Source organism: Indicator indicator, chromosome 5, assembly GCF_027791375.1.
Source record: "Indicator indicator isolate 239-I01 chromosome 5, UM_Iind_1.1, whole genome shotgun sequence".
Classification (NCBI taxonomy): Eukaryota; Metazoa; Chordata; class Aves; order Piciformes; family Indicatoridae; genus Indicator; species Indicator indicator.
Window position 1 is genome coordinate 21867347 of NC_072014.1, and position 15386 is coordinate 21882732.

The window sequence follows — 15386 nt, forward strand, 5'->3', positions numbered from 1 at the left end:
CCTCCCGCCTCCAATTTTTGTTGTTAAACAGGTGTTTGACAGTGGTGTCACTGTGACGGAAAGTATAGCAGTGGATTGGGTAGGTCGCAATCTTTACTGGACAGACTTTGTTCTGGAAACAATTGAAGTCTCTAAAATGGATGGGAGCCACAGGACTGTGCTGATTAGTGAAAATATAACAAACCCAAGGGGACTAGTGTTAGATCCCAGAATTGAGTAAGTTTTGTTTGGGTTTTTTTTACGTTTTGTTTTAAAAAAATGTGTTTTATGATGTAATGTCATTGAGATATGCTCATATTGTACTGTAATTGTAAAGGACGAGTGCAAGAGAAAAGAAAATTTCTAAAAATTATATGTTTGAAGAGTTGATTTAATATTTCATTATCAGTTGGTGATATACCAGAAACTTACATTAAATGTAATGTGGTATGCCTGTCTGGCAAAGAACAAGTTCCTTGATAGCCTCAAGTCTAACATAATTATCCGTACCATATTAATGTTATCAACAAAAGCACCTTCCCATTTCAGACAGCAAGTGACATGGGGTAAATGGAACGTTATGATTTGAACTGTTTGTGTACAAATTTTTACTGGTTTTTGAGCTCTTCACTGCCTTGAACTCTTATTTGCTGTCAGCTATGTGGCACTCTTCAGTTATACCACTTCTAACATAATGCATGGCTATGAAAGTGTAAACACATATAAAATTCTTATTTAACAAATAGAGAGTAAGATTATAATCAGTGTTGAAAACCAGTGATGACAATAGCTTCTACATGCTGCTATTATTGGCAAATAAAAACAGCAGCAGTATTAAAAGAATTTTTACAGTAGGAATTATAGTACAATCTTAAGTAAACATAGTGCTGAAATCAATAATTTAATACATTATCATAGTGTGGTACTTTTCTTTAAAAATTGGTTTTGATTTTTGTATAGTGAGTTTTCATGTAACATTTCTCAAGAGGCAGATAGGATTTGGTTTTCTTTTCAGATTGGTAACCACAGTTTACTTTTTTCAGTGCACATGTAATGTTCTGGACTGACTGGGGCCAAAACCCTAGAATTGAAAAAGCCAGCATGGATGGAAAAATGCGAACAGTGATTATTAACAGTAAAATCTACTGGCCCAACGGACTCTCCATTGATTACCCAAATAAGCTTCTATATTTTGCTGATGCTTATCTTGATTATATTGACTTTTGTGATTACAATGGAAACAACAGGCGACAGGTGGTTGCAAGTGATCTGGTAAGACATTAATAAGCAAACATTGTTTTCCCATGTCCTTGCTGGTAGTACATAAAAATGTGTTTTCATTGTCACATACTTGGATGTATTTTTCTTCAAAATACTTGTATGAAGCAGACATGAAGTATTTTAGCTGCTTTTTACATCTGGGAAAAGAATTGCATATTCTCTTCATGGTCTCTCAAGAAATCTTCAACGGACTGCATTCATGAAGTCTAAATATGACATCTTAACACTGCTGCTACTAGCTGCATTTGGTGTAGGCAAATACAGTACTAAAAAATGGTGAGAACTTTCCCTGGTCACCTTCTGTGAGTGGTGATTGCTACTGTTATTGAGAGCAGTGAAGGGTTTGTGCTTTCAGGACTTGCTTCATGCAGCGCAGTTCATAAAGACCCATGCCTTTTGCAGTCTGTTTCCCAATGAAGTGCTCCTGTAGCACCATCCTGGTACCAGCACAATAGTTCAGCTGATATGCATAAGCTGGTATAAATAACCACATATATGTTTTCAAGAATTGAGCTTTGGGGCTTTAGAGAGACAATTCTTCTGAAATAAGAGCTGGTGCAGTCTTTCTTGCCTGACTCCTAGTTTTTTGAAATTTAGACAAGCCACCTTCTTTGACCCTACGGTAAATTATTGGAGAGCTTATCAGAGATACATAGTCTTGGCAGTTCCATAATTTGTGCCCTTGAAAAGCTACAGTTGGGTCTTTATCCATTGTTTCCCTGTGTTCTGTCTGCAGTTAGGGTTGCTTCCTTGAACTGTACATCTCAAAGGGTCTATTTAGCATTTTCATTTAAAACAATGTTTATTTCCCCTGTAATTAATGTCTTGTTTTCCGGTAATAGAGGATATTTTGTATGCTTTTTTTTCTTATTGTTTTACATTTTGTCGAGCTCTGTTACTTCATTGCAAGCTTTACATAATCAGATTTTCAGAACTAAAGTGGTAAACATCCTTGCATTTTAGATATTGCAGCATCCACATGCTCTAACTGTCTTTGAAGATTTTGTGTACTGGACTGATCGCTATACTAATCGAGTAATTCGGGCCAACAAATGGCATGGAGGAAACCAGACAGTTATGATTTATAACATTCACCAGCCTTTGGGGCTTGTGGCAGTCCATCCTGTAAGGCAACCTAGTGGTAAGTTCAGCAAAACAAGTTTGGTAGTTATGGAAACAAGCCATGCAGTAATATTGAGCACAGGCACTCCTGAAATCAGTCTTGTTAGCAATTGAACTGGATTAAAACAAGCAAATTCATACTATTGGCTTGCAAATGAAGGTCATTTCAGTCTGTCCAACCTGCTAAAGTAGCCTATCTGAAGTGATGTTTGGGTAAAGTAACCTAGGCAGCATGTAAGCATAACAACTTGCCCCCAAATTAATAGGGGCACTTTGTTTTGAATGCTTTTATAAGAAGTTGGAACATTTTAAAAAACATTTTAATTTTTAAAATTTGTCTCTGTGGCACACGAGACTCAGTTAACACACGAGGTATGCTAGTAGTTAACATTCTTTCAGACAAGATTACTGTCATCAACCTTCTCTGAATGAACGGTTGCATTATTTTACACAATGAAATTATTATTGTTGTTGTTGTTGTTATTATTAGTATTCCCTTTCATCATGGAGATGATTTTTTGCAGCTGAAAGACTGTAAAAAATAATTTAAAATATTATATTTTTGCTATATTTCTTGTGCATGTAGTGTTTCTGATTAATAAATACTAAAATGACTTACATTTTGATTTCTCTCAAAAAGTTTCATACTGGGGAGAGTAGAGACTTGCATCAGAGTAAGGAGTTAGTAATTTCAGTGCTGTATTTGTTTTGGAACATAGCCTTCCTCAATCACGTTATCATGTTCAGAGCTACTTAACACTCACTGCAGTTTGTTCAGTCATCATAGTTCTGGTTTAAGAAGGTCTATTTTACAACCTAAGGTTTAAAATATTTCTACCACTAGTGGAGAAAATAGTTTATTTTTCTTAATTTTATTAAATTAGTATTTTTAAATGATTTTTCATTTAGAAATGGTCTGTTGTACTTTGTGTCTAGACAGAGAGGAAAGGAATAAAGCACTTGCAAAATAGCAGGTTTACAAATGAAGACATTACTTGCTTACTGGAATTCCACCTATAATATTAAACAGTCATTCACTCTGGTTTTTTTGTAAATCATTAGATCGTACACCAACTACAGTTTGGATTTGTTACACTGATGAGAAGAATATTTTCCTACAGTTTGAGTTTATGCTCTTACTTTATTGTCCTTTTTTTTAATGTGGTTTCAGTTCTTATTAGTTTTCATATTAGGAACAGTTGCATAATTTCCTGGAAATCTCAAGCTTCTTAAAGTAAAGCCTACTGCAACTGCTGAAGATATGCTCAAAATCTGATTTTTGTTTTTTATGAAGATGACTCATCCTGAAACATTCTCCTTAGCAGCAAATTTGTGGAAGGCATCTAAATGGTTAAATAGCAATAATAGCAGTCAGAGTAGAGACCTTATTTTCTGTCTTTTTTTGCATTTCACAAGCTTAGACTGACAGTTTCAAAGTGACCCAAGAAATTATTAATTGAATTCCTACTACCTTTGAATGAGATGTAGGCACCTGTTTATCTTCAGTTTTCTCCAAGAAGCTTCAATAAATAATTCAACCCCCAATCCAGAAGGATTATAATGAATGAAGACTGCAAATCCTGCAAGCATCCTAGTGCAGTTAAGGAAAGTTTGAAAAGGAATTTAAAGATGTTCTATGGTGCAAAAGAATTGAAAGATTACTGTGATAATGGTAACGATTTTACACAAAAATTCATATCCTGTTACAAAGTGTATTGTATGGCTTCTGCTTCTTGGAAATAATATTTTAATTGTAAGGAAACAGCAAAACTGATTTAGTGCTGGGTACTATCAGTAGCAGTAAGATTGAGCATTCTTTCTCGTCACTCATGTAGTTACAGTTGCTAATACTTTTTTTAATTTTTATTTTTTTTAGATATAAATTCTTGTGCATCATCACCCTGTAGCCACCTCTGCTTGCTTTCTTCATCTGGACCACTTTTCTTTTCCTGTGCTTGTCCTTCAGGATGGATGCTTTCTCCTGATAACAGAAATTGCATTAGAGGTATGTCAATAATAATGAGAGATGAGAAAAAAAGACCTGACACTATCAAATCCCCTCTGTCAGGCAAAACACATGCTTCAGGTCTCTGGCCTGCAGCTTATGAAATCAAAGTTTAGGGCCATTCCAGGAAGACTTCATTTAAGATGCATGGAATGTATTTGGCCTAAAAGTTTGGCTCCAGGTTCTGTGAAGAACTCAGTCAGAGATTCAGATGCTTCATTTGGGGAAAATGGATGAACTCAATTTTCTTTTAAGCACTTTAAAGAAGCCACATTTTAAAACTTCCCATTACATTGAAAGTTTTACTGTTGGAATACATCTGGAAGGAGCTTAGTGTCAGCTAAAAATGAAAACATGCACTGAGAGAATGTTGTCCTTTTGGTCATAAACATTCAGCCTGGAAACCTGTTTCTAAGACCGGCAGTTGTGAGAATGTCAAGATGCATGAGTAAAAGAGACTTTCTTGGTCACTCAGGTCTCTTTCCTTCTAGTCCTTGACTACCATATTGTATGTTCCTTTTCACCAGTCAAGCTCCAGTTTAATATTATTTTGGATTCTTGCCCCCAAAACTCACTAAACCTTATAATTTTGGTATTGGGAAACCTTCTAATTTTCTGTTCAAATATAGTCTTTTCATAGTTTATGCCCATTTCTTATGCCATTTTTGTCCTTCAGGATAAATAGCATCAGTAGTTCTAGTATACATTCTGTTGTATATATTTGAAGTGATTATCTCATTCTCAGCCTGTATTTTGCTAAAAAGTCATAATCTTTGGATTTCCCATAATCAGGAGAGATGCTCTTCCTGTTCTTCATCATTCTCTTCAGAACAAATTCTGTCTCTGAACAAATTTTGAAATTCAGAACATAGCTTCACAGTTTGAGCATTTTTCCTCCCTAGCGTGAAAAAAATAGCATGCCAAATGCAGGTCTGAAAACACAGCCTAAAACTAGAGATGTTAGAGGTGATGCAGCTTTTACAAACAAAACTTCATATCAAAATGTACCACTGAAATTTCTCTGAACAGTGATGTGTAAATATAATGTAGCCTTTTCAGACAGTTTATGACCAGGAACTTAACCAGGTTGATTTTGTCAGATGAAGCATTCATTATTAGTTTTTCCATCTGTTGTACAGATATAAAATGTGTTTTGGTGCCTCCCTAATAAGGAAGCTTCAATCCATGAAATTTAAGTAGAAATTACCATTGGGATGAGCTAACACTAGCAATGTCTGCCAGTCAAAAGATCATTTTCTTTTAAAACTATTTAAAGCTTATTTCACACTGTTTTCCTGCTTGATACATAGCAGTTTGATATCTGTACTGGTTTTAGTAAGGGTAGGCTTATAGAGGGATGAAAGGAATGCAACATGGCAGTGATGAAGCAGATGCATGTGTGTGTAAAAAGGTTGAACTAGTTCTGCCAGTGAATTGAGCTTGTGACAGTTCTTAACCTTTATTTTCCATATATTGCAAAATTCCCTTTATCTACTTAGGTACAGTTGTGACCCTTTTGTAAATTACATAATTGCTCAATATATATTATGTAAGAGATAAATATGAATATCCTTCTGTGAAGTGTACTTTAAACCATATGGGCTTGTATTTTAGTTTTACAGATTTGGGCAATTTTAAAAAATAATATATTTGCTGAAGGTCAGCATGTCAGAAAAAAGAAGTTATTAAAAACCATGCTGATTCCTTTTAACCATAAAAAATTTAATTATTGATAATGATTACAGAGGAATAGGCATTTGCAGATTTTTTTTCTAATATTTCTTATTCATCCTTATCCTTGCTGACATTGTTTGCTTTAATAGGCCAGAATAAACTCACAGATGAAAGATCAAACTGAGCTGCATTTATTTGGTTGCCCAATGTCTCTACATAACAATGATACTGCTAACTTCATGTTCATGGAATGGCATTGATTCTAGGATTGTATAATTTCTAGCTTTACAGAAGATGAAGGATGCTAATACTATAAAATTGCCTTGACAATTATTTTACTTTAAACTGCATTTCAGGTTGATATTATAGCTGGTAATGTAGCAAGCTGGCTTGGAAACAAAATAAGGAATTTGTGTATATTAAAATATTTTATTAATATGGTAAATTAGCATATTTAATATAACAATGCATTAATTTTATATGGATTATAATTTGTCATGTAACCCTCTATTAAGTTAAAGAACTGCAGAAGTTATATTACTGTTTATCTGTTAAAGCTACACAGATTTTGGATCTGTATAGCTCAACAGGTTTACTGTTTTGTCCATTATACAAATGAGGAATAATCATGACTGAGGTGTTAAACTGAAAGAAAACAAATAGAAAAAAAACACAAACAACTAAAACCCAAACCAACAACACCCCCAAAAACCCAAAACACAAAGCTGTAGATTATAATTGGTTTAAGTGAGACTATCAAATTTCTAAAGTACAAAAAGTCTAGCCTAGAGAATTCATCTATCTGTATTTCATCAAGATTCAATAGTATTGTACTGTGTATAATTAGAAAAGGAATGATGACTCCAAAGTCTTGTATGCATTGGAACAATTTCATGTTAATTGTTCTTTCTAAACATTTTATAAAAGTGCACTGTCTTGCCACAGTTTTAGGGAAAAATATATGGAAGAAGTCCAAGAATTTCACAGGCAATTATTTGCCAAAATGTGATTTTTATGCTGAGGAAAACAATACCTTATCTTATGACAAATTTTAAAAATAGCTCCATCTGCCAGAGAGAGCATGAAGAATGTTTTTTGAGACGTGAAGATTCTGTTTTGTGGGTTTTCTTGTAAAATTTTTCACTGCAAAGTTCATATAAATGTACTAAGCAGCCAGTGAATAAAATAAAAACAAAGTCTTTGAACTATCAAGAGGTAGCCTGTGCCTATGGAGAGAGGAGTCTAGAATTTGTTCTTCAAAGGCATAAGCAAAAGGAAGAGGGGAATTGGTGTTCAGGGTATTCTATTCCCCTACGTTATAGATGATGAGAAATGAAGTTGTTGGTTGTCTACAGCTTTACAGTGGATTTTCTCAGATCACCCACTTGGATGCCCTTTGTTAATAAGATTTAAGTTTACCTAAAAGTAATCCAAAAAAGCACAGTAGCGCAGTTATAATTAATAATAACAATCAGCATTTGCTGCTGTGATGTACTTTGCTTCTGAGTCCTGTTAATTAGGCATTAGAACCACTCTCAGGCATGTCCTGGAGAGTCCTCAGGACTCTGTCATGCTGGTTTCAGATCTCGGAGGTTTGCAAAAGCTGATCAGAGCAGCTGTGTGAATGTACTTCTTCCATTGGCCAGCAATGAGCCACCCTGTCTTACTAAGTTCCTTCTCAGAATTTGTTTGCACATGCACTCTGCACTGTGCTGAAACTTTGTTACAATTACAACTGGTAACCTCACTTGTAGTGAGGGTACAAACTTACTGGTAAGTGGTTGCAAAACATCACTGGTAACATTCAGCCATTCTCTCAGTATCTGGGAAATTTTGGATGGGAGAAGAGAAATACATCGTAATGCTATATACTTAATCAGAAGCAACTCTGAATTACATTGTATGTTTTCACAGTTGAACACCCTTTCCTTATTGCTGTAAGAGATAATATAATTTATGGAATTTCTCTGAACCCTGAGGAGAAGACAAATGATGCTATGGTTCCAATAGCAGGAGTTCAGAATGGTGTTGATGTTGACTTTGATGACTCTGAACAGATGATTTATTGGGTTGAAAATCCGGTAAGTTAGTATTTATGCTCAAAATATGCCTTAAAATAGGAATTTTTATTTTGAAATAGTGGTTCAGATTGAAATATATTAGCATTGCAAGTAAGATTTATTGTGGCTTCATCTCTTTTTTTTTTAAGCTAGTTTTCATCTCTGTCAGCTGAAATGTTTGACTAATGCTATTTCTGACTTAGTCAGAGGCATGAACAGGGAATATGAAAAGGCATTGACAGAACCATGCTCAGTCCCTCTTTGCTGTATCCGACTCTTTCTCATATCTTCTTGACTTAGGACTTAATTCTGCAAACACAGCCAGAAGACTTCTCCATGGGAGTGCTACTTTGGTCACAATGGCACTAATCATTAGAATGAAAATACATACATATACTTAATGAGGTGAAATAGTAGAGAGGGATCTTTTTTCTTTAAATAGAAGAAAATGGTTGCAAAGTCACAACAGTTTCCAGGTAGCACATGAGGGTTATAGACCTAAAAACCATTTTAAACTAATTTTGAATAGTTGATTTTAATTATTTGATCAAGTGCTTTTAATGCTTTTTTTGTGAAGCGAGAAATTATATGTTCTCTAAGGCTAACTTGCTGCCAAAAAAAACCCAAAAAAGAATCCTGATTTTTGCAAGATGGACACTTCAAAACAAAATTGGTGGTAGTCCATAAGATGGATGTAGTAGGAAAGCGCTAATTCAGCAATATGTGTTCACTCTTAGAAACTTTCATCCACACAAAATTTATGCTTTTTTGGTGTTTGTTTTTCCCAATCCATTTCCCTAATTTTAAAACATTTTCTGTTTTGCTAATAAAGGAATTATTTATTTAAGTATTTATTCTTTTAAAATTAGAATGCTTAATTCCCATGAAGTTCCCATTTAAATAGGCCTATTTAAGAAAACCTTTGCCCAAGGAATGAGATAAATATTCAGGAATCTATTTGATTCTCTGCAGAGTCTGAAAAAATGTTCTAGATAGATCTCAGCCAGCACATGGGGTTGACATTTACAAGAGATTGGACAGTTCTTAGGACGTCATGGGTGATATATCCAATACTAGAGCTGGCAAGCAAAACACCAGATGCCTCTGCAGGCAAAATCTGAGTAAATTCTCTGTTTTAGTTAGGTCTTGAGCTCCAGCTTGACAAATGTGACTATAAGCTGCGCCCCCTATCTGTACACCTGACCTGCAGGCCTTGAGCTGCTGTTGGTCCGAAACAGACCTGAGACACCTGTATCAGTTGTAGCTCACTCAGTGAAGAAAAGATATTTTGCTGGTTACTAATGAAAGAAGCTTACCTGCCTATTTTCTTAATAGCAATGCTTGTCCATTACCACAAGGCCTCTCCTTAACACCCTGGTTTAGCTCTATCCATTGCATGTTTGGGTTTTATTTGTAAACATTTGCATAGTTTGTAGCTATAATTTCACTGCTGGTATTGGCAGAATTTGAAGCTGTCATTAGAGCTCAGCTAAGCATCCATCAACTTGATCATCTTGTTTGAAACAAACTCAGGAAGCAGAGGTCAGTCTTCTCTCTATTCTGCTTGAAAGGCCACTTACAAACTATTTTTATTAACTGACATGTTCCATAGGTTATTGATTGTAAATGTCAATAATGAACAGGAGAAATCCTAACTGTCTTTAAAATGCCTGTCATAAATACTATTCAACATCCATAAGGCTCTCAAAGTAGGATTTATACAATATCAAAAGTTATTCCACTTTGCTACTTTTTTTTTCTGTAGGCCTAGAAATTCAGGAACAGGGTAAGTTGTAAATAGCTCTCCATTGTTAGGATTCAGCAAGCAGAACTGTACTGCTGCCTAAGAAATTCTACCTGCTTAAGCCAGCAGTAAGTTTGTCCTGGAGTTCTCATTTAGATTTTTGCCATCTGATATGTTGATTCTTCTCTGAAACACCATTTTCAGTTCTGCACCAAGATATTCATATAGTATACTAATAGAATCATAGAATGCTTTGGGTTGGAAGGGACCTCTAAAGGTCATCTAGTTCAATCCCACTGTAGTGAGCAGAGACATCCTCCACTAGATCAGGTTGTCCAGAGCCTTGTTGAGCCTAACCTTGAATACCTCCAGGGATGGGGGCCTAAACTTACCTTCCTGGTCAGCCTGTTGCAGTGTTCCACCACTGGTAAAGAACTTGTTCCTAACATCCAATCTAAATCTACTTTTCTCTAATTTAAAACCATTACCCCTTGTCCTGTCACTACAGACCTTTGTAAACAGTCACTCTCCAGCCTTCTTGTAGGCCTCCTTCAGGTACTGGAAGGCTGCTATTAGGTCTCCCTGGAGCCTTCTCTTCTCCAGGCTGAACCACCCCAGCTCATTCAACTTGTCCTTGTAGGAGAGATGTTCTAGCTCCCTGATCATTTCTGTGGCCCTCCTCTGCACCTATTCCATCAGGCCCATGTCCTTCCTATGTTGAGGGCTCCAGAACAGTACTCCAGGTGAGGTCTTACCAGAGCAGAGTAGAGTGGCAAAATCACCTCTCTTGATCTGCTGGTCATGGTTCTTTTGATGCAGCTTAGGATGTGATTGGCCTTCTGGGCTGCAAGCACACATAGTTGGCTCATGTACATCATGGTAATCAATCAGTTAAGAATATTCATGGACCAAATGATCACTGGATCCTTTTGCTAGTGCTGATTCTACCTTTTTTCTCTGTGAGATGGCAACTGCAACAAGTTTTTTATTGCCTGGGCCTGCCCTGTCTGTACCCCTACCTTGCCCATTCTTGGACTGGGCTAGGATTAACTGCACAGCTTCTGTCTTCAAGTGATGCAAAGTTCAGGCTCTAATGGTGTGTTGTATGTTCTGTCCTTTTGAGTTGGCAGTGCCTCTCTGTCTTTTCAGCAAAATCCCAGAGCAGAACAGATCTACTGTACATGTTGCCTCAGTGAATAACTGGAGTGGTGGCTCTTAGTGCTACCTCGCCTGGGAACCTGCAGCACAGAGTGTCCTTCCCAGGGCAGGAGCAGCGTGTCTGCATCAGTGGAGAATGAAGTGATTAGTGAAGAGAGAGAAAGAGATTTCAAGACTGGCTCACACCTTCCCTAAATCTACTGACCTCTTCCACAAGAGGCTTAATAATGTATGATAGCTGCTGGTATTTCAGATGTACAGGTGTGAAATATTCATATGAGACTTCTGCAGAGCTCTTGTAAAACTAGCAATCTGAAGAAAGCTCAGGAAGGCAGCTAAAGGAGCCACTTCAGACCTTTATCTGACTTGTCTGTTCAGTGCTTGTTTATATGATGTTTCAGCATCATGCACTGCAGCTAATAGCATAGAGTAGAATCTGCAAGTCATAAGTTATCATTTCTAGGGCTACCCATATAAAGAAATCTGCACACATAATCTTAGTCTTGATTCATGCTATTAAGCATATTAAAAATTTGGCTCCTAAATATGTATGCAGGGAGAAAATACTGTTTTTTCTTTATTAGATTTCTGGTATATTCAAGATGGTTAACTCAAGTATCCTGGTAAAATCTTCTGGTAATGAAATAGAAATCTAAAAAGTATTACTGTATATAGCTTAATTATATACTCTTCAACCTTATAAAATGTAGCAATTTTATTTTTATCAATCAGAATTTGATTGGTGAACAGTAAAGCCTCTTCACACTGGATAATTATGATGTGCAATAATATTTTTACCATGTTTATGCACTGAGCATATACAAATACATTTCTCTTTACTGGATTTTCATCTTGCTAAGAAAGGATTGTTATGTGAAGTTGGAATGAAACAGCATTTTCTGTCCTTGACATTTTTACACTTCTGTTATTGTTTTTCTCAAGGGTGAAATTCACAGAGTGAGGTCAGATGGAACCAACAGGACAGTTTTTGCTCCAGCAGCTGTTATTGGTGCTCCTATTGGTCTGGCATTGGACTGGATATCTGCAAACCTGTATTACAGTAACCCAGGGACACAGTCAATTGAGGTAATTATTTAAGAGCGAGAATTGGAAAGTAAGAGCCTAGATTCTTCACTTTTATATGTACAGGTTGAAATTAGTAATACTTCTACAGTGAAAAGTTGAAAATAGATTTATTTTAAAATGTAAGCAGCCTGTAGAAAAATATCTCGTAATGTTTTTAAACCTAATATTGAGCATAGATAAAAAGACCGAAAGCAGTATTTTCTGGGAACTTTATTTGTTCACAGATTTTTTTTTTTTAATTCCCCTCCTCTCCTCCCTTTAAGTCATTAAACTTCTGTGGTTTGACACACAACCTCTCTGAGCACTAGAGTTACTCTGTTATTATTACTATTCTCACTTCAAATCAATGATCCTACTGCAGTGCCTCTCATAGTGAAGGAAAAGAATGTTGCCATCAAACGCAGTACGATCTGCTTCCAAATACTTTGATTTAATATTGTGTAGCTTTCTGGAGACTAGCAGTCTGATGGGAAAAAGAGGGTAAGCTATATGTAATATAATAATGGCTGTGAGTAAGCCCAGTCATTAATGTCCTTGTCCCAAAGCATAAATACATGCAAATTAAGAAGCAACTAATTTAAACAAACAAAATCAAATACTTTCTCAATCAGCATCCATCAAACCATTCAGCCTGTAATACTTTCGAGACATTTTGGAAGCTGAAAGATTAACTACTTTTATACCTAGGATGCTTATTTCTTAGCATAGGGAGGTTCTAAGCTGCAAGCAGCTCATTTGAGGGGTGCATGTTATAGAAGGGAGATGTTCAGAGTGCAGAAAATGTGCTTTTTCTTCAGAATATTTGAGAGAGCCTTCTGCAATTTCATGTCCCTGCAGATTTAGTCTTCCTTAAAATCTGTCACAAGTTCTGTATTAAATGTTCTGATGTGTTCAATGTCTGCATAGGTTCTGAAGCTGCGTGGTGATGTAATGTACAGAAGAACACTGATTACTAATGATGGCACCTCTGTGGGAGCTGGCACACCAATTGGTTTGACAGTTGATCCAGCAAGAGGGTAAATTTCTAAAACTGCTGTTTTCTTTGCACATGATCATATTCTCCACTGCAGGTACTTTGCTGCCGTCTCTGAAACAGGATTATGATTATTGTCCTGTGTTCTCATTATAGTCCTAATACTGAGTTTGTGGGATGACACAGGGGGAGGATGTGGATTTCTAAAAATGATTTAACAGGTATTTCTCACTTTTTAAAGAGAAAAAGGCATTTTTTCTTTTTCAAGATCCCTCTCTCTTTCAAGAGAACAAACATTTTTCTCATTTTCTGAACAAGATCTATTTTTCATTGTGGCCTCATTCACAGTGATCTTTGTTCAGCACATGCTAGAAGTATTTGGCTAATGAAGATTTGTTTAAGCATATACTCAAGTGACTCTGATCCATTAACCTCTGTTTCCAGCTTTTCTAACAGATGTGATAATGTGTTATAGGAAGCTGTATTGGACAGACCAGGGAACTGACAGTGGAGTCCCAGCAAAGATTGCCAGTGCAAATATGGATGGATCAGGCATACAGACCCTCTTCACTGGCAACCTCGACCATGTAGAGTTCATTACTATTGACATTAAGGAACAGAAGTTGTACTGGGCTGTCACAAGCACAGGAGTGGTAGGAGATGCTTTAAAAATAATTTCTTTTTTAGCTGTTCATCTATCTCTTCTTCTCTGGTTCACCTGAATAATTCAGTTTCTTCAGTTTACTTGTATAACTGAGAATTGCATGACAGAGTTCTGAAATTAATCTGAAATCTGAATTAATATTGTTACTAATTAGCACTAAAAATATATGATGAATTTGAATGAAAACTTAGAAATCATTATTGGCATACTGCTGACCCTTTCCTTCCTACATAAAAAAATCTCATGCATTGAAGAGGTTTTTATGGTATGTGTTGCATTTAAATTTTGTATTGTAACGTTGGCCTTTTATTATAAGAAATGTAATATTAAGTTTTTAAACTGATTTCTTAGATTGAGAAAGGCAATGTGGATGGCACAAATCGTGTGACTCTGGTGGCTCATCTTTCTCATCCATGGGGAATTGCTGTGTATGATACCTTTCTGTACTATACTGATCGAGATTATGAAGTTATTGAACGAGTTGACAAGTCCACTGGAGCAAACAAAGTAGTATTGAGGGATAACGTCCCGAGACTGAAATGTCTGCGTGTGTATTACAGAGACAGTAAGTATTTGCTAAAGAAGCGTTTTAGGGTGAAAACTTGTGAAAACTCAAACTTCCCTCAGAGTCACAAGGTATCCCTCTTTCAAAGGAAATGGTTTAATTAAGGTTTTGGGGGGTGCCAGAAGTTTCTTAGTTTTTATAAAAAGTTATTCCACCATCCAGTTAATGCATCAATTGGCACATGTAGTTTTACTAAAATATTATCAATGCATTTTTGGCTAAATACATTTTGTGACTTTGGCTTCAATATATATCCATTTTACCTGATTCTTGGCCTCATTGATCTTAGATGATAAGAAACCAACAAATCCTTTGCTAAAGCTTATGTGTTAACATGTTGTCACCACATTGTTAATAGTCTGCAAGTATAAAATTTGGTTATGTACCTGTGGAAGTTTGTGATGATACAGTTCATATTTTTATGGCTTGCCATGTGCATCTTTCACAGATTCTGCTGGTTCTGCAAATGGCTGCAGTAATAATATTGGAGTTTGCCAACAGCTTTGCCTCCCTTTACCTGGTGGATTATTCTCCTGTGCCTGTGCTACCGGCTTTCAGCTGAATCCTGATAACAGAACCTGTTCCCCATACAGTTCATTTGTAGTTGTTTCTATGCTTTCTGCAATCAAAGGATTTAGTTTAGAAACAACTGATCACTCTGAAGCCATGGTACCATTGGCTGGAAGAGGTATGTGAATATTATACTATAGTGCCTAATATTTTGGCATTTCTTGCTGGCATAGCACATGTTTTAAATAAGTTGGTTTATATCAAAGATAATGAGTTATTACTTTTCAAAATATTTCAGGGCGAAATGCGCTTCATGTGGACGTTCACATGCCTTCTGGTTTCATTTACTGGTGTGACTTCAGTAGCACAGTCTCTTCTCAGAATGCAATACGTAAAATTAAACCTGATGGTTCTTATTTTAGAAATGTTGTTACAAATGGAATAGGAAGAAACGGGATCCGCGGCATTGCAATTGACTGGGTAGCAGGTAAGCATAGTTGAATTTAAGAGAATGTTATTCTTTACAGATAGTAAAATTTTCAGACTAACAGAGACAAATCCTAGT

At 36.1% G+C, this 15386-nt stretch overlaps 1 protein-coding gene across 1 annotated transcript in view; it reads left to right on the forward strand.

The window, feature by feature from the left end:
- The window catches only part of LRP2 (LDL receptor related protein 2), a 118758-nt gene that overhangs the window by 54943 nt on the left and 48429 nt on the right, over nucleotides 1-15386 (forward strand). Inside the window, exons 29-39 of the mRNA XM_054381226.1 lie at nucleotides 32-216; nucleotides 1023-1251; nucleotides 2224-2401; nucleotides 4259-4387; nucleotides 7976-8142; nucleotides 11966-12109; nucleotides 13016-13125; nucleotides 13558-13735; nucleotides 14098-14311; nucleotides 14760-14999; nucleotides 15120-15308. Of these exons, the coding sequence (XP_054237201.1) occupies nucleotides 32-216; nucleotides 1023-1251; nucleotides 2224-2401; nucleotides 4259-4387; nucleotides 7976-8142; nucleotides 11966-12109; nucleotides 13016-13125; nucleotides 13558-13735; nucleotides 14098-14311; nucleotides 14760-14999; nucleotides 15120-15308 (1963 nt within the window). The remainder of the gene's footprint in view (nucleotides 1-31; nucleotides 217-1022; nucleotides 1252-2223; nucleotides 2402-4258; nucleotides 4388-7975; nucleotides 8143-11965; nucleotides 12110-13015; nucleotides 13126-13557; nucleotides 13736-14097; nucleotides 14312-14759; nucleotides 15000-15119; nucleotides 15309-15386) is intronic.